Here is a 25604-nt window from a genome sequence, read left to right on the forward strand (position 1 = left end):
TAGCACTAAAATGAAATTCTGCTTTCTCTGCAAGCCTATTTCCAGCACTCTGCTGCCAGCTCAGTGACAGGCACTGCCTCATTACATCCCTGCATCACTTCTGCCTGCTGGTGGTGCAGGGAGCAGAGCTGTTTTTCAACCTGCATCAACAGCCTCTGCTGAGAGCAGGAGCTTTCTGAGGAGCCCCTGTACGTCAGCAGCCTTATTATTTCAGCTTGAGTAATCAGTATCTTCAAGCTGCTGATGGGGACCAATTTTTCCTGAAGGATGGATTTTAAAGCTAATTACAGAGAGAGCTTGAACGGCTGCATCCCAAACAGCTCCAAGGATGTTCCAAACTTTTCTCTGCCTGGTAAGTGCAATAAAGAGGTAAGTGAAAATATACATTAGTATATTAAACTATAGTAAGTGTATGCAGGGGAAGGGGAGGAAAAAGTCACTTTCAAAATAGTTTTGAAAAAAAGCCTGGATATGGAGTTTATTGTCCATTCAGTTGAATAATGTATCAGAGAGGTGAATAGGTGTATTACAGAATCTTAAGGGTTGGAAGGGATTTTGAAAGATCATCCCAGTCCAACCACCCTGCCAGAGCAGGACCACTTAGAGTAGGTCACACAGAAGCTCATCCAGGTGGGTTTTGAATGTCTCTAGAGAAGGAGACTCCACAACCCATCTGAGTAGCCCCTTCCAGTGCTCCCTCACAGTGAAGAGGTTTTTCTTTGTGTTTCTTTGAAACCTCTTTTGTTCCCACTTGTATCCACTGCCTCTTGTCCTAGTATTGGACATAATTGAGAATAGTGTTGAGACAGTCATTGTGTACATGTGCCTTTGAAAGAATCTAAATGCACCTGTGTGGAGTGATAGATATTGATGCTCCTTCATTTTCTTGTTAAGATGTGTTTGTACGCATAAAGTGAAGAGGGGGGTGTATGCACATTTGATTAGAGACACATTTTAACATGTGTATTTGTGAATATACATGAGAAAGTGCCTCAGCCCCACAAAGCACTTCACCTCACCCATGCCTGAGGAATCAGTTATTGTTTGCATTGTCAGCACTCTTTGTCTGTTAAAAGCCAGAATATCTACAAGGCATGCCCTCAGCCATGGTTTTGGCACAGCTGACTGATTGTTTTCCTGCCTATACTTGTCTCTGCAGGTGATCCCAGCAGGATGAGCTATAGCACCTTCATCATGCCCACCCTGTTTGGCATTATCTGCCTGTTGGGCATCATTGGTAACAGCCTGGTTATCTGTACAGTCTTAAAGAAATCTGGCCCTAGCAGTAGCGTCCCAGATATCTTCATCATCAGCCTCTCCATGGTGGACCTGCTCTTCCTCCTGGGCATGCCCTTCCTCATCCACCAGCTACTGGGAAATGGAGCCTGGCACTTTGGGGAGACAATGTGCACAATCATCACTGCCCTGGATGCCAACAGTCAGTTCACCAGCACCTACATTCTCACTGCAATGTCCATCGACCGCTACTTGGCCACTGTCTACCCCTTCACCTCCACTCGCTTCAGGAAGCCCCGTGTGGCAATCTTTGTCATCTGTGTGCTCTGGGCCCTTTCCTTCCTCAGCATCACACCTGTGTGGATGTATGCTCAGCTCATCCCTTTGCCTGGGGGTCTGCTAGGCTGTGGGATCCTTCTGCCAGATCCCCAGAGGGACATTTATTGGTATACTCTTTATCAGTTCTTCCTGGTCTTTGCCATCCCTTTTACCCTCATCACAGTGGCTTACAGGAGGATTCTGTTCAAGATGGCCAGGTCTTCAGAAGCACTGATGAGCCAAAAATGGACCAGGGCTCGAACCAAGAGACTGACCCGCACAGCCATTGCTATTTGTCTGGCTTTCTTCACTTGCTGGGCCCCTTTCCACATCCTGCAACTGGTCCAGCTAGCCATGACTCACCCCACCCTGCCTTTCTACTATGCCTACAATGTGGCTATCAGCCTGGGTTATGCCAACAGTTGTCTGAACCCCTTCATCTACATCTTTCTGGGCCAAAACTTCCAGAGGCGGCTTGGGGTACCTGTGAGGCCAGCAGCTGCAGGACAGATTTCCCCAAGTGGGAGCAAGAGCATCCGGGAGGATGTGACTGAGTCAGGGCAGCCACTACTGCATTTGGTGACCATCTCTGGCAGGTAGCAAGAGCCACAGTCATTTGAGCATGCTCCCAGAAGTAGCCACTCTTCCTAAAGAAACACACAAGCAGCAGCAGGTGGCTGAGCACTACACACCCCATCTCATATGGAATAGACCTTTACTTGGCCTGGAGACAAAGTCTCCATTTGGGCAGAAGCTCTGTTTGGCACTGTGCTCATATTCACATCTTCCCTGACAGCTATGAGTGACATTCCCGTAAGTGGGAACCTCCCAGAATGGTAGGTAGACTTGAAAGTTTATTTCTTGCTTTAAGATCACCAGAGAGCAAAGAAGGAATTGGGACTGCTTTAGATTTTTCTTCCCCTTGAAATATGGCTCAGGAACATGACATGCTTTACAAAGGTTTTGAACTGTAGAACAATCATGTTTTCCTCTCCTCTCACACACCAGCTCCATGACATGTTTAACAGCAGGTAAGGCATCAACAGTGTTCTGTCACTTCAGAACCAAACAGAACTGCCCATTTGCCAGAGTCAGCAATTGTCAAGAAACCCAGCAAATTAAAAGGAACCAGACTGATGATTCTCAGTCACTGACAGGTCTGTATCATCTCGTTAGGGAAGAACAGTGACTGTTTAACTTGAGTATCTAAGTCAACAAGTTGCTTTGCAGTAGAAATTAGATCTTAACTGCATTCAAGAAAAGAACACAGAATAATTTCTCATTGTTAGTAGTGTATCATGTGCACATGCATACCATTGTTGTGTTTCCTCAGCTAGTAACAATCCTTCAGTAAATGCACATTTGAAACATATTGTTCAACCTAAGTTTGTCATGTCTTGAGCAACCCTAGAAAAACTTGACAGTAGCAACCACTGAGCATCCATTCTCTGGCACTAAAAATCTCTGCTGCATATGGCAACCAAGACCAGTGCAATTTAGTTTTAAAACATTCTTATTCTACTAATAGCAGGCACCTACATCCAGGAAAAAAAAAAGACAAAAACAGTTTATACACACTTGTGTTTTAAAATAACATTTGCCTCTTTGCAGTAGATCCAATTAAAGCTGCTTTAAAAGTATTTTCAAGAGATCATAAAGGCCAAATTCTTTATCAAGAGTACTCAGCTGCTACAACTCACAACCTGCTTTAACTTTAATAAATCAAAAGTTACAAACTTAATTCATCCCTTCCCCTATGAAGCAAACAAACATCAGCCTTGCAAATAAAGCAAGCTGCCTGTGATTATTTATAGGCATTCTAACTTGAGGAATCTTTATCTCTACCTCATCACATATCCAGAGGCCATTTATTTTAACGGTATGTTAATTCAGCCAACAGCTATTACAAATTCACATAGCCAGCAATCCCTGAGGCAAGACTGGCTCCAACAGCTTGTCACCCATCTTAAGTAACTTTAGCCCACAGCTCATATGTGGATACACAGTTGGAGAGATCTACCCCCTTCCCTGAATTTCCTTCACACTCATCTTTTACTGAAGAGAGCAGACATTGCTTAATAAATTCAGCAGATACTGAAGCAACTAAGTTTATCCCAGCACCCTTTGGCTCTGCCTCAACCATTTCTTTCTGCCCTTTAAATCAATCTTTCATTATGTGATTCATTCTGTCATCAGCACTTATACAGGAGTTAAAACAGTGAATTCTCAGTTACCAGCAGGTAACCAGACTAGTTTCACTCCTACTGCCCTGACTTTTGCATGTTTATCAGTCAATCACTGTCATTTTAAAGCTTCTGATCATGTCTTTTAATAAGATTTGCTTTCAGTGCTGTGCCATCACTCCATCAGCATGTTTTTTGCTAGAAATATGATAAAAAATAAAGCTAGGTTAGCATAGACTTGGTGTTTTTACTGGAAAGAGTAAGGCCATCCCTCAAATAAGGGTATAGGTTGATTTGTTTGGGGTTTTTAATTATTAAACATTGCAGTAGGACTAAGAAGTCCTTAGCAAGAGAGGCCAGGGAGATGGGGCCAAGGTCCCATTTTCTCAGGTGCTCTCATCTTCCTACAGAACAGCAGCAGCCTGGTAGGAAAGTGACCATTCCCAGACGAGTCCTCAATCTACCTAACCCCACGGACCTAGCTCCTGGGTCCTTGCTTCAGACAAACATGCCTCAATGGGCTACAGCATTGTAACAACAGGGATTGCTACATCCTAAACAACCCCCAAACTACCACGTCTTTTAAAAGAGATTTGGAGCAGCCAACTTTGCTACAGTTCCTGAAGTCATTGCTTGAGCCCAAGCTGCAGATGCTCCAGTATCAATTCTACATGCAGCAGGTTCACTGATTCTTTTCCTGCGCCTCTTCTTGCTGCATCACCACTCACACTCCTGTGTGACAGGAGAAGGAGATCAGGCCTGAAGGCAATAAAGAAGTCTTTTGAATTTTTAAAGGGAGCTTAAAACTCCCACAGTTACCACACTTTAACAGGGAACTGAGAAACATTATCAGTCACCCAGGAATAGGAAAGGAATGCATGTGGCTGGGTTCCAATGTAAATTATTTACAATTTAGAGTAAAAACAGTCCTGTGTTTTGCTTGATTTAAGGAAGGTACAGGAGTATTCAAACTTCCCCTATAATACCAATGTATTCTCTTTTCATTGAGAGCTGAACCACCCTGGGAGAACTATAGTGATTTCAGAAACTAGAGCAAGATCTCACATGCAATGTTTGACAGTCTTTCCCTAAGCAGACAGTATTAGCCAGGGACAGGAATTGGGCAAGAACCACCTTCCTTTTGCTCTGAATGGTTATGAGTGTGCATACTCTGTCTCACCTCCTCAACTAGTAAGACTAGCAGCACCAGAGACAGAAGTCAAAGAGCAAAAGCAAAGCTTTCATCCTTAGTAAAAGGAGCAGAGGTGAGGTATTTTAAATACCCCCACTAGCAAAAAAATAAAGTCTCCAGACTCCGATGTGTAACTTATATAGGAAGTACTTCGGTTCATGGGAATGTTGTCTAGTTTGTGGGTTTTTTTTAGTGTTCACATAACAGCCAGTTTAGTAGTATTTAGTAAGTGCCAACCATCCTGGAACAGAGGCTCAAACTCTATCCAGTAATGAGAAACAAGGAAACACTCGTGTTCCTGAAAGTGCAGCAATTTTGTCCTACAGTTCGGAATAAGGAGGAAGATGGGGAAATGTTAAGGATATGAGCCTTGTTTGTCTCAAAAGAGCTAAAAGCCCATATAGTTAAGTACTATGTACTGCCAAGTACATAATCACTCTTCATCAAGCACCACTTCTCTAGCTTTTGCAGAAATACTTCATATTCCATCCAACTGTTAAGTCAACAGGACTTGAGTATAGCAGACTATCATCCAGCAAACCACTTAAGCAGTCATTTCAACCCTAACCCCTAGGAGGCTGCTGATATTAGGAGTGACTTGCAAGCAAATAGCTCAAATGTGAAATTTATAGTTTCATTGTATTTCTGTTGACACTAACTGTGCACAACAGCATAAAGCCTTTCTAATGATCATGTTCAGTACTATTTAGAAAAGTGTACCCTGAAAACTGTTGTATCTTTAATAAAGATTAAAGGGCATGCAGCTGTGACAGAGGAGACCCTAGATCCGTGCTACTTGTGCACAGCATGCTTGGCAATTAACATTAGAAGATTTGGTCCACTGCCTTGATCTGAAGCCTTGCACACATGGAGAACAGAACTGGACTTGTTACCATCACTCTGCTTACACAAAGTTGCCAGACAATGTTTAACCTAGGGCTGTTACACTCAGCCCATCACAGCACTTTCATTTCTTTCCATTCTGTCAGATGCAGCTGTATTTTTATGCCTCATTTCCTTGTCTATGTAAGGCAATGTGTACAGAACACAAAATAAAAAGGATAATTGCATGACTGAAACTGCCTCGCTTCAAAAGGACTCTTATATCTACAGGTATTACTGCCCTTGTCTATATTGAAAGCTGCAGTGAGGAACTACAGTGACATTTTGAAAACATAAACTGACCTTTCAACAAAACACTAATTACTGTATTTTTTGCCATGCTGAAGTTGAGCTCAATCACCTTTCTTGCCAAGTTACACAAAGAAAAGTCTTACTTTTCCCTGAATGGATCCTGAAACTAAAGATCTAAGGTGTTTGTGTGACTGAGGGATGAAACAAGTCTTTAGTGACTAGAGTGCTTTCTCTCTGTTACCAGCTCTAGGATGAAGGATTTCTGACATATTTGGAACTGTATTCAAAGCAAGCATTTAAGTGTTTGAAAGAGAAGTACCACAGTACTTCACTAAACTCAGCACTTCAGGAGGTCTGTCACTACTTTAGTGCAGTTTCTTCACTTATGGCTACAGAAGGGGAGTTACCCCTGAAAAGTACTATTTTTGTATGAAAAAGGCAAAAGGAATGAATCACACAAGTAAAGGCAATAAGCACAGAAACTGACACTGGTGACTGCAGGGGAAGAAAGTTAAAGCTCAATTTAACAGCTGTTCTTATTAACTCCTGGGGGACCAGAAATCAGTTGTAATCTAGCAGGAACAGGGAAACTGCAGGTCTAGTGAAATGTAATGGAGTTAGTGTGACACAATCAAAGCAAAGGTAGTATTGACCTCTCCATTCTCTGCCTGTAGACTAAATATGCAGTTAAACCCTGCTTAGCTGCCAAAACACTATTAGGTTTTTATATGGTCACACAGTAATTTTCTGCAAACTTACAGAAATGTTTTCCAAATTTGAGTAGAGAAGAGCAACATCTCAAACCCAAAGCTTGACTTTGTCAGGAAAAGAATATGAATAGTGCAAATACCAAAAAGTAACATGGGAAGTCTTTATGTACTATTCTGATAAAGTAATTGGAAGAGTTTTGGGTTTTGTACAGATTAGAAACATTTGCATGTAAATAAGAGACAAACTCACAGATTTGTTATACACCTTTCTCTAAGATTCAATTTCCTCTTAAGCAGGAGGAGAGGGGAAAAATAGGTATGAACAGGTTCTCTTCCAACCATTAGTAAAACTCTTCAATATGTATTATTGACAAGACAGTTTTGTCTGCTACCCACACCTTTTTCATCCCTCACTTTTCAAAGACCCAAAAGTTACACACTCCTGAGTACTCCTGTGAAGTGACCTTGGAACATCTGTCCACCAGATGAGCTCTGGCAGCAGGAAGAGTCCCACCTTGGTTTTCCTAGTGTTCCTCAAGACTGCTGTGGTCAGAAGAGGTATGCTCCAGCTTCACTATAAACACTCCTCAAAATACCTTCTGTAATTATGAGTCACATAGGAAGGAGAAAGGTGGGTCGTTTTTTTTTCCAGTGAAGTTCTAAAACAAGTACTGGGTGTAGCTAGCAGATTTAAAGCCACATTCTCAATCCCCAGCTGCAGCACAGAGTTCACACTGACAAGAGCAGCTGGAAGAGCTGCACATGCTGCAGATGGTGACACAACATGGATTTTTTTAAAAAAACACAACTGAACAGAATTAGAGTTGTGAACAAAAGCATTTGATAAGCATTTCAAAAAGGAAGTTACCTGCAAAGCCCAAAAGAGCACAACACAGCAGTGGAAGATTTCAGAACAAAAGCACTCCAAATTCTGTGATAGTCATTAATATCTCATCACTGAAGATCTGGCTTTAAGAGAAAGAACACATGATAGATGAATAGTGAACAGAGTACAAGTGCTACACTGAACATGCTCTGCCCTGACAGGTAGCAGAAAGCCACAAGAAAAGTAAAGGCAACAAACCTCAAGTGGATTCAGTTGACATTTTCTGCAATCAATAATTAACCTTAAAAGTTTATCACATGAAATGACTGAGAGCCTAAGAGTAGAACAGAAATAACTTCTTACTAATGAACAAGTCTATTCATGAGCCTCAGATAGGCTTTTTGATTTTAAAGCTAGTGTTTTTCAAAGCACCCCATTATCCCTGGCTGACCACCACTGCAATACAGTACCATTCTGCAGAAAAAGCATTAGAGAAGTACTTAAAAAGCTTGAGTTTTAACTTCCAAACTCTGAGCCTAAAAATGCATTTATGTGCTTATCAATCATTAGGAACTGTCTGCCTCTGTGCTTCCCTTTCCATAATGCTGATATCCTCCACAGGGAAGCCTTAAAGCTTATAGATAGGGAGCATGGTGATACTGAGATCTGTTCTTTCTCTTTTGTATCTGGGAAAGCTTTACTACCTAGATAGTTACAACATAGAAACCTCACTTATATGCTGTTTAAGTGACAGCAGAACTCCAATCAAAGACATTGAGAGTGGTGCCACTGCTCAGTCAGACATACACACACCTTAGCCTAGTCTAGCTCCTTGAATGCTACCCAGCAGTGACTCCACAGCTATACAACTCATCCAGAAGCCTTGCAGTCACATTTCTGCTCCAAGTTTATTTGTAAAAAAAATACATTAAGATATCACATTTAGCACAGATGTTCTTCTCTTTAGGCATTTAAGTAAAGCCAAAAATAGTAGCATTGTGGCCACCAGTGAGAGAATACCCACAGCAGTCATTGTAATGCCAGCCCATGCCTCCTTGCTCAAGAGAGTGCTCCCTACAAAGAAAGCACAAAGGTAATTTGGAGAGACATCTCTACTAAACCTAAGCAACATACATAAACATCACATTGTCTTAGTACCTTTGGTTGCAGACCATTCTTCTGGCACAAGGAGGACAGGACCCTGTAAGCTCACCATTGCAGAGTTCTCACCTAGCATCCCACTGTCTACAACAGTAACATGAAGGTGAATAGTGTAGCACAGCAAGTTACCTTAGATCAGTACAATCTAAGATCTGCTTGCACATTACCTCGCTTGCTTCTAGATGGCCTGGGGCATCTTCTTATGCACAAAGGAGAGTCTGGTTGAAAACGATCACAGATCAGAACACTGCAGTGGAAGTATACCTAGGACAGAGAATGAGAGGTCCACTCATTTTGAGACAACTACTCCTGCTTAGTGCTCCAAGTATAAAGAGAATGTCACTTACTAGGCCAGGAAGGGCTTTATCACCAGAAACAAAGGCAAAAGTCTTGACTTCCAGCCTTTGGCGATAGTTAGCATAGCTGACACCATGCCCCACAGGATGAAACACAGTCTTGTAGCTGTCCAGGTCATACTCACACCTGCCAGTAGGCAAAAAGCAAGTTAGGACAGCAAGGGAGAGGAAGTTTAGATTTCTTCTAACCAGCAGGTTAAAGATCAAGGTAGAGGTGCCACTATCTTCCTACAGGTTCCAGCATACCAGGACACCTCAAAGCCATTGAACATGGGGCTTTGTTCTTAAGGGGAGAAGAGAGCAGCTGAGAGTTAGTGAATCCTCCCTCCCACTACAAGAAGTGTTTCTTTTTCTGGCAGGGCACTTACCCATCAACAACAATATCCCACTGGGGAAGTGAGCTTGGATCTGGTGAAGCTGTTGTCCAACAGTCATCCAATACCAGCTGGAGGTTGGGATCATTGCGATTCAAGACCTGGACTTCCAGGAAGATGGGCTGCCGTAGATACCTTACTATTGGGTATTGGTCATCATGGTATGGCTGCCTGTACGAGTCCTCTGCAACAACCAAAGCCTTGTTACACAAGTCAGTGTGCAAAGAGTCCTGAAGAAACTCTGGGTCTGGAGCTCTTCAACAACAGCCAGACCACCAGCTGCAGTTTGTCCTAGAGTCACAGATTTAATGCAACTGACTCAACATGGAAGCACATTAGGTAACTAGAAGTTGACACACCAGGACAGTTTACTTTTACACCCTCCCTCCCACAAGGTCTAGTTTCTTTCCAGCCATCTGAGCCCAGAATCAGCATTACCTGGGTAGCTTAGAAGAACTAAGGAGAGGGCACCTTTGTTCATTGAAGCAGCCAGAGGAGGACGGTTGTTTACCCTTATAGTGAGGGAGGCATCACCGTTGCTGAAGGAGCACAGGACTGTTAGCCTGCAACAGGGAAGGATCAGATAAGTATTAGGTTCACATATAGGATATTCAGGAAAAAGTATTACTGAAAGAGGTCTCCAGACACACCTGAGTTCACTGTCCCTTGAGATCCTGCGTGGTGGAAGGTCTGCCCATAATGCTCTCACCTCATTCTCATAAACAATCTTCTCCCCATCAAACTGATGATAAGTAACAGCATTAGTCAGCACATTTCCAATGCATAAAGCCCTCCTCTATGTTAACCCTGGCTACACTTACCCAATACCTGGTCCCACATCCATTCAGTGGGACATGAAACCAAACCCTATCATTCAAAGATGACTTGAAGGCTGGCCGGCACACAGCATCTCTGAGCTTAAGTGTATTCAAGTCTATTGGTGGCATAGTACTGTCAGCAAGGACTTCAAAATCCATGTACCCATCCTGGGTGCATACAGCAGCTGAAACAGAAGTGCAGCCATATTGTCATGCCAGAGAGCTTGATATGCCAAAAGCAGTGCTCTGGCTAGAAATACACTTCCCTGTGAAGGACTAGCTCTAAAACAATCCATGCTGAGGGATTACTATCTGAGTCAAGTCCACTGCAGGAGTCACATACCTATTGGTGAGTGCTGGTCACAGGGACACTCAGGATGCATCACCATTACCACAGTCTCCCCGTAGAAGTCAAAAGCCAGTTTCAAAGAGGACATGTAGGACTGAAGCCCTGTGCAGCTCTCCCCATGTAGCTGAAAGACAAAGAGATACTTTCTTGAAATATAACTACAAGAATGAATTTTAAACACATGCATGTGTTAAAGAGATGTTTCAGCTTGTCCCAAGGCCATTGTGCTCTTCACACTCAGATAGTTTGTTAACTTGTGTTGCTCCAGGCTTACCAAATACTAACCCACTCCAAGAGGAATACTTCCACCTGCATCTGTTTTTGCCAAGATACTTCATGCAACTCAAGTTACCTTTGAATGATGCCAGCCTATTTTAAGTCAGATTGCATTCATCTTATTCACAACTGCCAGCCACAGGGCACACAGTTGTTTTGACAGGTGCTTAGTCAAGGTCAAAGCTGTTGTGTTCTGGTTCTTAGTGAGGACCAAGGAACTGTGATTGTACCAGCTGCTGGTGACATGAGGCTCAGAACTCACCCTGGATTTCAGGACTCCCTTGCTAATATGAAGCTTGACCCCTTTCTCTGTGTCCAGAGCAATTCCATTTTCCTGAAGCTCTTCCATGGGAATGGTTTTATCCTCTATACCCACAGCCATAAGAGTTCCTGGGAAGGCTGGGATGACAACAGTCATGTGTGTTGCATTACAGATTGCTGGTCCTGCAGATAACAACTTTGTTACATATAGCACCAGTTTCCCCAAGACAGAAACAGGCCAGGTTCTGACTTCCTCCATGCATTACCTGGTGCACAAAGCATTCTTGACTCCACAGTCAGTCTATGTTCAGGAGGGCCATGCACAAGTTCGAATGCCACAGTGTAGAGCATCTTATCATTATGCTGACAGAGACAACAGAGCTCTATTAGAGTGTGCTCAGCTGAGGATCCATCATAAAACCAAACCCACAGGGCCACATATTATATCTGGTTCAGGACTGCAGCTATTAGTGTTTGCAACAACAGTTCTCTTCCCATCTCACCATCCTTTCAAAAAAGGATCTGCTCCTGAGACTGCCAGTCCAGCATTCACGGGACAGGGTATAGCCAGCATTCTGTTTGTGTAGATGCCCATCAGCTGTGCTGCTGTCTGAGCTGCACGCAGTGCTACCCTATTTTATAGGGCTGGGCAGTTCAGTGACAGCTGAGCACAAATAGTTTTGCCCACATCAGCTAGGCACAGCACTGCATCAGCTTGACATCAGCTCTGGCCACGACCAGCAAGTGCTTTCCACAGGTCTAAAGGAGGGAGAGAGTGCTGCTCTAGCAGAGGCTAGGCATCTCATTTGGGTCAGTTCTTTCTGCACCTACCTTGTACGAGACAACACCAGTGGCAGTAAAGGCCACCTGAATGATCAGGTTATGACCATCAGCTATAAAGTTATAGCCTTGCTGCATGGCTTGCCCAAGGCTCAACTGATGTATTCTTGTTCCATCATCAATTGACAGAGACCAGGTCATTGGAGCTGCTGGAGCCTGCAAAACAGGAGATGCTTGCTGAGGAAAGGAAGGCCCAGCCACACAGGAGCAGTAAGGTGTAACAATTCTTCACCCTGTAGGGCTGCCATCTAATAAGTTTCACATTCAAATTCCCTATACTGATTTCAGAGAGTTAGTTTTCCCAACAAGATGCAAGTACCCCAGGAAGGGAGCTACTCCAGCTTGGAGGCATTAGGCTTAGTTCCAGTTCAAAACCCAGGCATTCTCTCACCCTCTCTTTGCTAGACAGAAAACACATACCAAATGCTCATCACTGATGCTTGGAATGAGTCTTGGGAAAGTAACCTGAAACACAGCACAAGGGTTAGACCACATGAACAGACAGCAGGCAACAACTCTACAACTTAAAAAAAGCCTCTACAGTAGTTCTCCAAAGCAGAAAGCTGGCACCAGTATCCAATTTCCCCCACCATAGGGCTGGTGCCCAACCATGTGCATCATAAATTACCATTTGCAAACTAGCTCTTCAAAGAGCTAGTGGTTATGCCAAGACAGACATGCAGCCAACAGACCTCCCTGAAGCTGGCTAGAGCTTGCCTCAGCATCCTGCAGATCCTAGCCACACAATTCCAGAACATAGCCATCCTGCAAGTAGGATCTATACCCCCACCTCCCACCCCAATTTCTCTACTTACTGCCATGAAGTCTTTGGTACAGTTTGTTACACCAATAAAAGGAGTAATGATTTCATCTTCATGAGTACTATTGCAGTGAGCACTGTAGGTAACATTCATCTCCTCTCCCATTGTGTCATTCACCATCAGCCTCAGTCTTAGCTGGTGCTGACCATGCTATAGGCAAGAAACATTTAGAAAGAGGAATCAGTACCCATCACAGTATGAGTACAACTAAAAGACATCAAGATGAAAATCTAACTTAAGAGTTAGTTTAAGTGTTTGTAACAGTGCAAAGACTAATTTTTAAAGTAACAACTCTAGGGAAAACAAGTTCCCTGGAAAGGCATGAGGTCACATGTAAATCAGGTGTTGCTCCGAAATGCTTCAGTCTGGACCTTCTCCCTACAATACATCCTTCAAAGTAGCTCAATTTCTTTGCAGGAGAACACAACATATACAGCAGTGTCTGAGAGGTTTTAATCCACAATTAAACAAACACATATTTTGGTGATTTGTTTTCAGGTTCTGGCATGAACTCCTCTTCCAGAAGAGTTTTAACTTATCAGGAGCTTAAGTATTTTCACTCTTGAAGAAAGTTAAAATTAGGTTAGAACTAGAAATCCCTATTAAACCCAGTCTTGGCTAGGGAAAACAAATGAGAGTTCCACACTCCATCACATCAGCTTCACAGGATTAAGAGTCTTTTACCTCCAGGTTAGTGCAGTTGACAAATGGAACACTAAGTAAGATCCTCTCATAATCCACAGCTGGGTCACAGGACACTAGCTCCTCACCATCCACATCTGGAGAGAAGGTAGAAAGTTAGCCCTTCAGGTAGTTATCTGCTTTCAGACTACAGCAGAAAGGACCATGGCAGTAGCAATACATACCAACAACACACACATGCCAGGAGAAGTTGCCAATCTCTCTGGAAAACTCAACTTCCATCCCATTCCCATGACAAGTCACAGTCTCTGGAGAAGAAAGACCACCATCAGATCCACCATCTCCCTCCTGCAGATGTATACCCTGCAAGCCCTCCAGCTACACAGCTCCAATTGAGAGCTCCCTTGGTACCTTGCAAGCCTAAAGCCCACATCCACACCCCTACCAGTCCAGATCTCATTACCCAAGAGATCCTGATCCTCCAGGCTACCAACACAAGGGGCTAAGAGCGGCAAAAAGGCAAACAGGAGCAGCAACCTGAAAGCAAAAGAGGACTAAATGAGAGAAAAAGCAAGGAAAGAAACAGAACTCATCCCCCTTCTTCAACCCCACTTACCACATCCTTGAGTTACTCAAGGAGTGCTGTCTCACAAACAAACCCATCTTCTCACTGCCACCACCAGCTTGTTCTTTGGCTTCCCAAGGAGGATTATATAGGACTTGGTTCATGCTCCACACAGGTGTAGCCTTTCTGCTGCCCAGGAGACAGACAGCTTGCACCTGACACTTGTTGAGATGCAAGCTGCTTGCTGTGAAGAGAGCTGCAGGAGACCTCAAGGCTATATTAAGTCTTTGTCATGCATTACTGTTTCCTTCTGGTTTTAAGGTGGGGTTGTTTTGCTCTGATATTGTACTCATTTTATTCCCTTGCCAGGTGCTTCATAGAAAAAAAATCACATCTTTTGGTAGTTCTTTTTTATAAAGAGACTTCTGTGCCACTTTCATTTTCTGATGTTTAAAATAATTCCACTGGCAGATTTGAATATAACTGAGAATATTTTGTTCCCCCGTATGGGCAAAACGGCAATGCTGATATAGATCTAATTAGGAGGAAAACATGAGCATCAGGTTAAGGAAGATCCTAGAAGGATCTTTCTAAAAGGAAGTCCTAGATCAGATCTTCAGACTGGAAGATCTTTGGAGGTTTTGGTTGGGCCATGTAGGGAAGTAGCATGGAAAGAAAACAATCTGATTTATGTTATCTTTCAGCTTCTCCAATGCTTTTGATTTCAGATACAATTTATCAGGGTGTGCTAAAATAACTAGTTGTTGCTTCAGTTGACATGTCTGTATTTGCAGCTTAAGCTCCAGAGAAAGCATGACCATTTCACCTGAGCTGTTGAAAGCTGTAATGATAACTGTGGCCTGAATTACAGGTAAAGAAGTCAATTCATGCCCTGAAAGACAAAACTGTCACTGTGGCTTTCATATTTTTTTCTGCAAGGTCTCCTCTTTCAGTTCTCTGCTTTTCTTTTTTTACTTGGAAAAAAAGGCATTGCCCTAGAGCATTGCTGAGCACCCCCAAGCACCGGGGTATGGTACATCATCTCTGGACACAGAGATCACCTCAGCATAGATGCACTTTTCTGTGGGCTTTGGCTGTTCCTGTCCCTCACACTGGCAGCAGGACAGCATTTGAGACACCAATGACCTCAGCATGGCTTTCCTTGGGACTGGTTGTAGCCCTGATGATGACATTATGGGGGCAAGGAAAAAAAATCCCAGGAAAACAGCTTCAGTAATGCAAACAGCTCAAATATCAGGTCAGGATATCTGCTTTTGAGCACTCCCAGAAAAAAACTTATTGCAAATGTCACTATGATACAACAGAAAATGTCACTGCTTCCAGCACTACAGAAGCCTCCCATTCTGATTTTATGCACCCAGTATGGCTGGGCATCAAGGTGTGCAGGTGAGAAAAGACAGGGCTTTGGTAAAGTTGGCTTTATTGCCTTTCCATTTTCAGTGTATTTCCCTGTTGATTAGGGCCTGGCTTCTGAAATGGCACAGGCAGGCAGAGTGCAAAGGCTGCCCTTGGAGCCCTGACTCGGGCACTGGCACAGCTGAACAATGATCACATCAGGAGGGGTCTGGAACAGAACAGACTGGGTCACACTCAGCCCATGTGTGGGAACAGGCTGCTCAAGAGCACATCCAGCAACAATGTCTTCAGGCACAGCAGTTTTGCCACACTAAAGCATGAAGAAATAAGCTTTTATGGTTGTTTCAGTGTTGTGGTCATCTCTGAATTCTGTAGCCACAATTACCCTGTGTGACTCATTTCATTCTTCTCTGAGCCCATTAGTTCCAAGGATCTCATTAGGCAAGCAGAGACTCGCTTGCCTCCCCTTGTATGGCCTTTACTATACCACATTTGTGTTTATAAAAGTTGTGATGAGGAAATGTTGTGTTGAATAATGCCTATGCAAAACAGATGGCATAACAACATTGCTGCTCAGGCCGGGCTCTGGGTTATCAAGAACAATGTAACTAATGAGGCTGTAGTCTTTCAATCTAGATAATTTATTTAGCTGGTAATATGTTAAGATAGTTCTCAAAAAAATAGAGCAATAATCACAGAAACAGCAAAACCCAACAACAAATCCAAGTTGCTAATTAAATAATTCATTAGCTTACAACAACATGTACCACCACAACAGAGTTTCTCCCGAGCCTGGTAAGACATTTGAATTGGAAGTGGAATGGTTTTGAAGTTCTTTTCAAACTCAAAAAGAAAAGCTTCATTCTAACTACTCAGAGAGTTTTAAAAGATCACCATTTTTAGTCTCAAAAGAAAAATCTCTATTTGGGCTGAGAAATTGAGCTCATCTGATGCTGAATCATTTATCTCATTTTAAGCTGAGGTTTTTGGCTGGGGCAAAGATGAATGAATACCAGGAGTTCAGAAACAGATGAGATTTTGTTTGGTCTTTTCTTTTTTCTTACTTTTTTTAATGATGCTCACTTTTGTGACATAAATAATAACAAAGCTTACAAAGTCCTGGATCTTCTCTTCGATTGACATGGGGTTTAATTTACTTCTAGTTAAAATGTGGAACAACAGTTCCCCACTTCTCATCATACAAAGTGACTTTCCTCCAAAACCAATATTTTCAGATGTTGCATGATAAAAATCGTTCTGAGATCAACAGTTTGTGTGCTGAACTAATTAACAGAGAAGCAAATGAAGGTACTCCTGTAGTAGAAATTAGTAATCTTGAAAATGGCAAGGTCTCTCTTGCCACCAACTCATTTTTGTGGGTATAGAAAACGATATGAAATGCCAACATGCAAGAAAAACGCTGTCTTCTCTCTTCTACCAGGCACCAGTGGTATATGCAGTATGTGCCTTGGTGATTATTTTACACTCTTGAGAGTGAAACAGCTTATGCTGCTCAGTAAAGGAAATAAAATTAAATGGCATCAAGAAACAGCTAATCTAATATACAAACCCATAAAATATGTAATACCTGTCTTTGTTCTGCAACAGGTAGTTTCTTCTAGTAGCTGTTCATTTAACTCAGTGCTGAGCTTGGTTAAAGAGAAAATGGAAGAAATTACTGCAATTTTTAATTAGAGAAGTGTTAATGGCAGTGGAGGAAGCTTGAAAAAGGGCTCAGTAAAACTGTATTCTAATGTGGGGCTGAAGTTTAACCTGGGTGAAGCACAGCCCTTCATCACTGCCCTGAGATGGCAGGATAGCACCAGGGATGGCTGTGTCTGTGTATAACATGAAGGAAAAGCAGGGCTTTGGTTTAATCCTACTTAAACTTGTTTATTCAAAGATTCAAACCTGTCACAGGGTCTGACTGACTCTCCTTGTCCTCATGGAAGAAAAATGTTGATAGAAGTTTGCTCCTGAAGAGCTCTTCAATCCCTGTCTGAGAAAATAATTAAGAGAGAAATATTTGGAGAGGTCTCCAGCATATTAAATGGGTGGCATTATGGGAACTAAATGAGGTGGCACTCCATTCAGTAATTGCACCAACTCTGGGCAATGAGTTGGTTTGCAATTGCTACTGCTTCTGTAACAGGGGCATAATAAGTGATAAAACCTCACTGCTAATTGCTGAGGTTAGATTCTCTAAGATACAGGTTAATTCAGTTAGCTACTGAAAACAGCTTGACAAAAAAGTAAGGTTTATCTGGCAGCTATTGTGAATATGACCAGGATGGGAGATAGCCTGCAGCATTTTGTTAAGCAGGAGGTAATCTTTTAGCAATTTCTTCTCAGCTGCTGTTTTAAAACTGACCTTTTACATGGCTTATTCTTAGTAATTCTTTTGACCATAAAAATTTGAATCATCGTTTAATTCCATCAGCTTCTACTCATAGAGGTAGCCCTTAATGTCACTGAAATCAGGGGAAATAGTTTCTAAAGCATAAAGTGATTATGTGAGATGGAGACTGGATACATCTCTTCCCCAGCAAGGACCACAGTGCCCTGGCAAGGACCATGGGCTGGGGCAATGGGTGCAGGCCCTTTGTGTTTCCATTTCTTGATTTCCCTATGTTATCCTGAGGAAATTCTGCAGAATTTTTTGCACCTAAACCAGAGATTACAGTACCTGTTGGATGAATGTGCATTTGCCAAGTGCCTTAAGATTCTCTGATGAAACGCAATTTGTGTTTCAAAGGATCACACACTGGACTGTGGTTTTGCCTGTTAATTGTGGACCTGCTGACAGTTTTATCTGAACACCACTCTGTTCCCGAAAGGTCTGATTCCACCCTCACACCAACCTGTGTATAACAAACAGCTTAATGAATATGCCAGGTTTGTGTAGAGAAAGGCTAATTTTCAAATACAGTAACCCAGTAAATGATAGGTTAGAAAGGACTCATCTGGAGTCCTGTGTCCAGTTCTGGGCTCCTCAGCTCAAGAGGGACAGGGAAGTGCTGGAGAGAGTCCAGCACAGGGCCACCAAGATGATCAGGGGAATGGAACATCTTTCATATGAGGAAAGGCTGCAGGAACTGGGGCTGTTTAGTCTGGAGAAGAGGAGATTGAGGGGAGATCTTATTAACATTTATAAATATCTAAAGGGTGGGTGTCAGGAGGTTGGGACATCCCTTTTTTCTATAGTAGCTAGTAACAGGACAAAGGGTAATGGGATGAAGCTGGAACAAAAAAAGTTCCACTTAAACATAAGAAAAAACTGTTTCAGTGTGAGGGTGAGGGAGCCCTGGCACAGGCTGCCCAGGGGGGTTGTGGAGTCTCCTTCCTTGGAGGTCTTCAAGACCTGCCTGGACATGTTCCTATGTGACCTGATCTAGGTGACTCTGCTTCTGCAGGGGGGTTGGACTAGACGATGTCTAAAGGTCCCTTCCAACCCCTACCATTCTATGATTCTATGACTTCATCAGTAAAGGTAACTGCTTATGTATTTCATCCTATCAAAACTCAAGGATACTTCATTACTGAGAGTGAAACCTGGTCATCCTAACATTCAAGGACTATTGAAGGGGTTTTTTAAGTTTATGAAGGTTGGTTTGAAGATCAAGGTCGTTTTGAAGCTTTCCCAGAACCATTTGGCAAAGACACAGAGAAAATGAAGGAATCCTCTCTATGTTGAAGTAGTCAAATACATAATGAACAGCAAACAGCAGAGCCACCTTCCAGAAAATGAAAGCATTCGTCACACCATCGCCTTATTGCCTGTGCAGAGTTCCAGATAAGTTCATCCTAACGGATGAACTTTGCCTCCTCGCTTCCACCCTCACAGGGACGTCTCAACCTGTAATCATTAATGAACTCTGCCTAATGTGAGGGTGACTGTGCAGCCTGGATATCGTTCAGAGCTGCTTTGGAAAACCAGAAGTTACTGAAAATGTCGAGCAGGTACCACAAAGCAGCGGCTGATGGCAATTTGGACCTGTTGAAAGAAGCCACTAAGAGGGACCTCAATGCTTCAGATGAAGACGGGATGACTCCTACCCTTCTGGCAGCATACCATGGTTATCTAGAAGCTCTGGAAGTCATATGCCGGAGGGGGTAAGTCAGCCAGCCTCCATTACTAAAAGCTTGTGGCTCAAAACTGTAATTAATGTGTTGTGCTTTTAATGCCCTGTCATTTTTTCCTATATACTGTCAAGAATTTTTTCTCTTCCTTCACCATGATTTAGTACCAGAACCTGCAAGCAGGTCTGTACATGTGGTCAGTGAAACCACATTGGCATCAGTGGGGGAGCAGTTAGCAGGAGCAGGGCCCTGGGACCTTGCCTCCATGTAATGGAGAAGCTGGCCAACAATCTTTGCTGATAATGTAGCTTTGAAATAGGTCATATAGAGAAATGCATTGTTTGAAACACTTTAAACAAAAAATCTCTCCCGTTTGCTTCCAAGGTCCAGTCAGTAGATATCAGTGAAGATTTAATACTTTCCAGAGGCAAGACACCACTGATAGTTCTGAGACAGTAACATCTAAAATTGTTCTTTCTCTGCTTTTATTTTATTAGCAACTACCATCATGCTAAAAAATATAACACTGGTTCAGAAGCTGTGGTAGGATCCTTGTAAACCAGGAAAAAAGAAAACAAAAAAGAGAAAAGGAAAGGCAGGCTTTTTACTGGTTTATTTTCTAACAGTATTGTTTCTGTTTGGTATCATTTAAATGTACTACCTGCTTAAAGTGTGTAATTTAAATGGTAATTACCTCCCCACTCTCTGCACGCACTCACCACCCTCCCTTGCTCACAGCCTACCTTTTAAAAACACTGTGGTTCTCTAATAAGACCTAATAAAAGAGAATCTGCTCTTGTGTAGAGAAGAAGTTAATAAAACATTCTTCCTGGCCTGAGCTGAAGATTAAGTTGACCTGTATTGTCAATCATAATAGTTTAAAGCAGACTGGAGGGAAAAGTTGAATAACTGTTTGGATGCATCTGAGTTTTCTTTGATTAAAAGTAGAATTGAAAACATGGCATAAAACTAGATTTTTCATAGATTTGCTTTATAGCTCACCAAGCTCAGGTGTGGCTGTAATAACACAATAAAAAAGACCTTTGGACTTCATGGTAACTGCCGTGTCCTCAGGAGAAGAAAAACAAAGAGATTCATGGTTTTTTGAGTCACACAATTAAGGCAGCTCCAAGGAAATATCTCGAGTCATTAAAGGTTTGTCCCTGAACACCTTGAAGACAAAACAACTAGCTAAGGAGCATATAACAAATTCTGTCATTGTTTTTCCAAAATTTGAGTGAAACAAATGTCTTCTACTACACAAGGTGCTGGGAGTCACAGTGGATGACACAGAGATCATCATTACTATGTATTTGTTGTTTAACGTATTTCTATCTCTTTTTCTTGGTAGAGGACAGCTTTGGGACAGCATTGCCCTGATAATCTTCAAACATATGCATTCACCTCTATATTAATCCAAGATTTTTTGACACACTCAGAAAACTGTGGCTGTCATATACAGCTGTAGCCTCACTGGTTTTCTTGGGAGAAGCTGTGTTTTGGAACACACTCGATCTGTTCTGCAGTCAGTCAATGTTTTATTGTGAGAAAGTGTTTTAATTATTTGTAAGAAATTCATCCTTTCCTTGAAGAGGCTTCCTGACAAAGGCATTGAGACACAGGATAGTTTTCTTTAGCGTGGTTGTAGATTTTAAGATTCTGAAGCTTGCAACACATTCAGCCCTTGGAAAAATGTAGCAATACTAACAATAAACCCCTTTAATCTTGAAATAGTTTGTCTTCCCAGGCCTCAAGAGACATTTCCTCTGCTTGCTTTGCAGGTACTTGAATAAAGGCAAGACCAAGTAGGAGATCTGCTCTCTTTTGTGTGAGCCTCTTTCTTGAGAAAGTAGGGAAAAGAGGAGTATGAGAACCCAAAGTAGCTGTTAAACCTTATGCAAAGTCCCACTGAGTTGGGAACAGATGCTCTGGTTTGCCAGTTGTTTGAGACTCAAAAGCTGGCAAGCTCCAGAGAGAAAAGAAACCACAAACAGCTATGAAGGGACCTGAGTGAGGATGGATGACACTGCAGCCCTAAGGCTCAGGGGAAAGCAGCCTGCTTGCTAATGTGGGAATTAAGGAATCTGCCAGAGCCAGCCACAGTCAGGCACTTCCTCAGGACAGAGCCACAAAAGCAGAAACATATCCACATGGTTTACATACATCTAAGTGGAGAAGCTTTGATCCTCAGCTGCCACATCCTTGTGCCTGGGCTCTGGCAGCCTGGCACGCTCAGACATGCCATTGTCTCTCAATGCAAGCAGCTCTGTGTCTCAGCTCTGCAGGGACCCTCCACCTCTCTCGCCAGCGGCATTTCAAGCTGAAGGATGCTTTCAGATTTGGCCCTTGATAAATATGTTAGTACTTTTCCTCACAAATACTCAAAGCCAGAGACCAATGCCTGCAGGAGATTTTGTAATAGGGTTTTAACATTTCATTCATAGTATAGCTGCTGTGGATCAAATCTCCAAGACATTGAAATGCTTAAACTCCCAAGAGTAGAAATTCTTCTTGTAAGTTGCTCCCCTGGCTCTGACGCTATTAAAGTTTTTGGTCTGCCAAGGCTGCCTTGATTATTGGTCACAAGATCACTCAAGCTTTGTTCTGAACATTTTCTGAACTTTGTCCCTGCCCAACATGTGTCAAAAGCTTCAAACTGATCCTCATCTGCAGGCAGAAGTTCGGTGTGAAGACAGTGCAAGAGTTAAAAAGAAAGCAATACTTTTCACTAGCTTGAAATGTAATTGAAGAGATGTGGTATTTTATTTTCAAATGAGCTTCTGGTTTTCAAGCCCCATGAGCAAAAGCTGCTTAAGGAAAACAAAAGATTTGGAAAAAAAACCCCAAATAACAGCATCTATCTAAGCTTAATCTAACAGATACGGGGACAAATGTGTAATCAGGGCTTTACTCGTACTTATTTACCTGTTACCTACCAAAAGAGTTACTGCATGGGCTCATTAATAGGTGTCATTGTGGGCAGTGAAGAACCCTCCTAATATTGCCCCTGAATTTGACATTGGCAAAGCAAACCTTGGCAGCAGCCCTGCCAGACCTTGGGATGACATAAAGGAAATACCCTGGCTCCCTTATGAGAAGTCACAGATGCACTCACAGTCAGCCCCAGTGAGATTGCTTAACTCACAGACAGGCAGGAATTAGAGCTTATGCCACACACACAGCTAAACTCAGTGCTCCTGTGTGTCACTGCTCTAGATGGAGCTAAGCTGACTCATTTTCATTGGTCTGTACTCATTACAAAGCCGAGCTGAATGTTTAGTGTCTGTTCAACGCCCTTGCAGTACTATGCTTGGGTAGATCCAGCTCACTGTATGCTACTTTCCTTCTCAGAGGTGATCCGGACAAATGTGACATCTGGGGGAACACACCTCTGCACCACGCAGCCTGCAATGGCCACATCCACTGTGTTTCCTTCTTGATCAACTTTGGTGCCAATATATTTGCCCTGGACAACGACCTCCGCACTCCCTTGGACGTGGCTGCCAGCAGGGACCGCAATGAGTGTGTCAGAATCCTGGACAAAGCTGTCAGTGAGCAGAACATGCTGAACCCAAAGAAGACCTCCAGACTCAAAGCACAGGCTCTGAGGAACATGGAGAAACAAATCAAGGAATGCGAGAAGCGCCAAGAGAAACATCAGCATGAAATGAACCGGAGTTATATGAAAGAAAAGGTTGGCACAGTAAATTCTTCCAAAGGGACACACTCCAGAGTAAAGCTGCCCAGCCTCTTTACTGCAAATGCAGGTACTTTCTCCAAAAATCTGAAAGATACCTTCAAACTGAAAGCAAAAAAGGCAGCTGACAGCACAAAGAGCCAGGAAACACAAAACAATGACCAAGAAGATGTTACAGGTAGGAGAACTGTGCTGCATTTTTTTGATGAGAAAGAGGAAGATGAATTACTGAATGATCTCGGAGAGAAAAACTTTTCTGATGACAGCCAGTTGTCCATTTTCAAGAGGCCAGGTCTTGGCAAAATTGTATTTGGAAGGAATTTGGCTGCGGATGTAAATCCTGGAACTGTGTCTTCTGAGAAAGAAGGTATAAGTTTCAAAATGTCCAGTGAGCTCTTTCAGTATGAAAATGCTGAGAACGGCAGGGAAGATGATGCTAAAAATGGTGCTGATATCCCTTGGCAAGAGGAAGAAGTCATTTGGGATGATGAGGAAGCAGAGAGCACACCCCTTGAGGTATTTCTGGCGTCACAGACGCTGGGTGAGTTTCTTCCAGTCTTCATGAGGGAGAAAATTGATTTAGATGCCCTAATGCTATGTTCTGATGAAGATCTACAAAGCATTCAGATGGAGCTTGGACCAAGAAAGAAAGTCCTGAATGCCATTAATAAAAGAAAACAAGCACTCCAGAACCCTGGAAAGACTGTAGATACTTGCTTATGAATTAACATCCCTATTGCTGTAACCTGCACACTGATTTGTTCTTTTATTCTTTCCAAAGAGCATGCAACTCTTTTCAGACATCTACTAAAGTAAAAGGCAGAAGAGTTACTAATTTCTTTAGAAAGTACAGCAAGGACAAAGGTTTTTCTCTCTGGACAGACGGTTGTGGTGAGCAGGATATTAATTCAAGCACATTCCAACAAAAAGAAAGAATGCAAAGGTAAAAAACCTAAAAGCTATCTATTTAAGACCTCTTCTCCATGACTTGTTTATGGGGATTGGATTTCTTCTCGTTGGAATAACTTAAAATATTAGCAAAGGCCAGCCACACTACATCCCCTAACAAAGCCCTTCCCTTCTTCTCCGAAGCCACATTGTAAAGAACATTCAAGCATGAGACTTTTGAGTTTTCTCCACTTGCTTCTGTCAGATTGCTACAAACCACCCTTCATGGTACTGCTGACATGTTCGAATCTGAACCTTGATTTCAGCTATGGCTCATTGACTCCACTAGCCTCTGAAGGAATGTAAACAAGAGTAACTCACAGCAAGAGTTGTGCTCTTGTCAGTGAAGTGTTTTCTACCATATTAATTTAAAAACATATCCAGTACTTTGACAGCTGTTCAGTGTGAATTGGGCATTCTTTCCCCTTGTTAGACTAGATATAATTGCCAGCACCCATTACATCGTAAATGGCATCAAGACTACAATACTTTTAACTACAAGAAGCTAAGGTTTTATTTCCATTGTGTTTGATCTGTTTTGGTACATCCTAAGCTTGGTTTCTAGAAGGTGCATTTGCCATGTGAAGCCCCAGAAACCAGGACTCTCTTCACCTAGTATTTTCTGTTGGTTGGTGTCAGCCTCAGCCTGAAAACTGCATGTAACACATGCACAGAGCTCATGAAGAGACAGAATATGAGACTGTGCTTCTGTGGAAGCTCCTGCTCTCTACAGTTTATCCAGAGGCATTCAGAGCAGCATTCCCTTCATCTCTCTCAGGCCTGTTCCATTGGGAAGGCAGCACTATCGGATATGAAACACTCTTGTTGAGGTTTGTGACTCCAACAAGGTGTGTGTAGCGCTCTTGCTCTGGCTAATATCTCAGATTTTAGAGGCACAATTATTAACAGGACTTTTATCTTTACATTCCTTTTTATAGCTATTAGTTAGCTATCATTTTTTCCTAAGACTAGACTGTATTTGTGGACACTAATCCTAGTTAATAAACAATTTTGTAATGCTTCCTTGTTTCCCATCTTATTATTGATTTTTATATTATAACTCCTTTTCTTGACTGGACTTGATACTGCATTCTTCCTCCTTGGATTCCTGTACTCCAGGTTGATATTTTCCTCTATTAAGCAGTCACATCACAGTCCTGCACAATCTTAAATGACTGCTGTGCTTAGTACAGTAATTAAATCAGACAGCATCTCCCCAGAGTCTGTGGTAAAAACCTACTGGGCTATTTTCATATTAGGTAAGAAACTCCTAAATATTTAATAAAACAGTAAGGAAGCTATGAATCTTACATATTCAAAGGCATATGATGAGTAGATTTTGAAGGGTCAAATCTCATCATTCTCAGTCACATAACTGACGTTTTTGCTGGTTCTTGACCCATCCAAATGATATGACCTGTGACCTGTCCACAACACACC

The 25604-nt window shown here is 42.4% G+C and overlaps 3 protein-coding genes across 3 annotated transcripts; 2 read left to right on the plus strand and 1 right to left on the minus strand.

Moving 5' to 3' along the window:
* Positions 1-267: 267 nt before the first annotated feature.
* LOC104561948 (melanin-concentrating hormone receptor 1-like) lies at positions 268-2154 on the plus strand. Its single transcript, XM_010207823.2, has 2 exons — positions 268-352; positions 1160-2154. The coding sequence occupies exons 1-2, from the start codon at positions 268-270 to the stop codon at positions 2152-2154; spliced, it is 1080 nt and encodes a 359-aa protein (XP_010206125.2).
* A 6373-nt stretch (positions 2155-8527) lies between these two features.
* On the minus strand, positions 8528-14226 carry ZP2 (zona pellucida glycoprotein 2). Its single transcript, XM_061992026.1, has 18 exons — positions 14114-14226; positions 13961-14034; positions 13722-13805; positions 13540-13634; positions 12850-13005; positions 12455-12499; positions 12026-12190; positions 11461-11557; positions 11196-11377; positions 10652-10781; positions 10312-10493; positions 10141-10232; positions 9929-10053; positions 9485-9674; positions 9108-9243; positions 8928-9024; positions 8758-8844; positions 8528-8673 (listed from the first exon to the last, which is right to left on the minus strand). The coding sequence occupies exons 1-18, from the start codon at positions 14224-14226 to the stop codon at positions 8528-8530; spliced, it is 2196 nt and encodes a 731-aa protein (XP_061848010.1).
* Positions 14227-19388: 5162 nt separating this feature from the next.
* On the plus strand, positions 19389-23988 carry ANKS4B (ankyrin repeat and sterile alpha motif domain containing 4B). Its single transcript, XM_010207822.2, has 2 exons — positions 19389-19552; positions 22871-23988. The coding sequence occupies exons 1-2, from the start codon at positions 19389-19391 to the stop codon at positions 23937-23939; spliced, it is 1233 nt and encodes a 410-aa protein (XP_010206124.1). The 3' UTR covers positions 23940-23988.
* Positions 23989-25604: the final 1616 nt, after the last annotated feature.

This window comes from Colius striatus, chromosome 3 (assembly GCF_028858725.1).
Source record: "Colius striatus isolate bColStr4 chromosome 3, bColStr4.1.hap1, whole genome shotgun sequence".
NCBI classification, from domain to species: Eukaryota; Metazoa; Chordata; class Aves; order Coliiformes; family Coliidae; genus Colius; species Colius striatus.

Excerpts from the sequence above, each read along its gene's own strand:
- LOC104561948 (XM_010207823.2), top strand. The coding sequence starts at position 268 with ATGGATTTTAAAGCTAATTACAGAGAGAGCTTGAACGGCTGCATCCCA. Across the intron at positions 353-1,159 it reads TCCAAACTTTTCTCTGCCTG|GTGATCCCAGCAGGATGAGC; the intron begins GTAAGTGCAATA and ends TTGTCTCTGCAG.
- ZP2 (XM_061992026.1), bottom strand. The coding sequence starts at position 14,226 with ATGAACCAAGTCCTATATAATCCTCCTTGGGAAGCCAAAGAACAAGCT. Across the intron at positions 13,806-13,960 it reads GGAGGATCAGGATCTCTTGG|AGACTGTGACTTGTCATGGG; the intron begins GTAATGAGATCT and ends TTTCTTCTCCAG. Across the intron at positions 10,054-10,140 it reads TCAAGGGACAGTGAACTCAG|GCTAACAGTCCTGTGCTCCT; the intron begins GTGTGTCTGGAG and ends TCCCTGTTGCAG.
- ANKS4B (XM_010207822.2), top strand. The coding sequence starts at position 19,389 with ATGTCGAGCAGGTACCACAAAGCAGCGGCTGATGGCAATTTGGACCTG. Across the intron at positions 19,553-22,870 it reads GAAGTCATATGCCGGAGGGG|AGGTGATCCGGACAAATGTG; the intron begins GTAAGTCAGCCA and ends TTTCCTTCTCAG.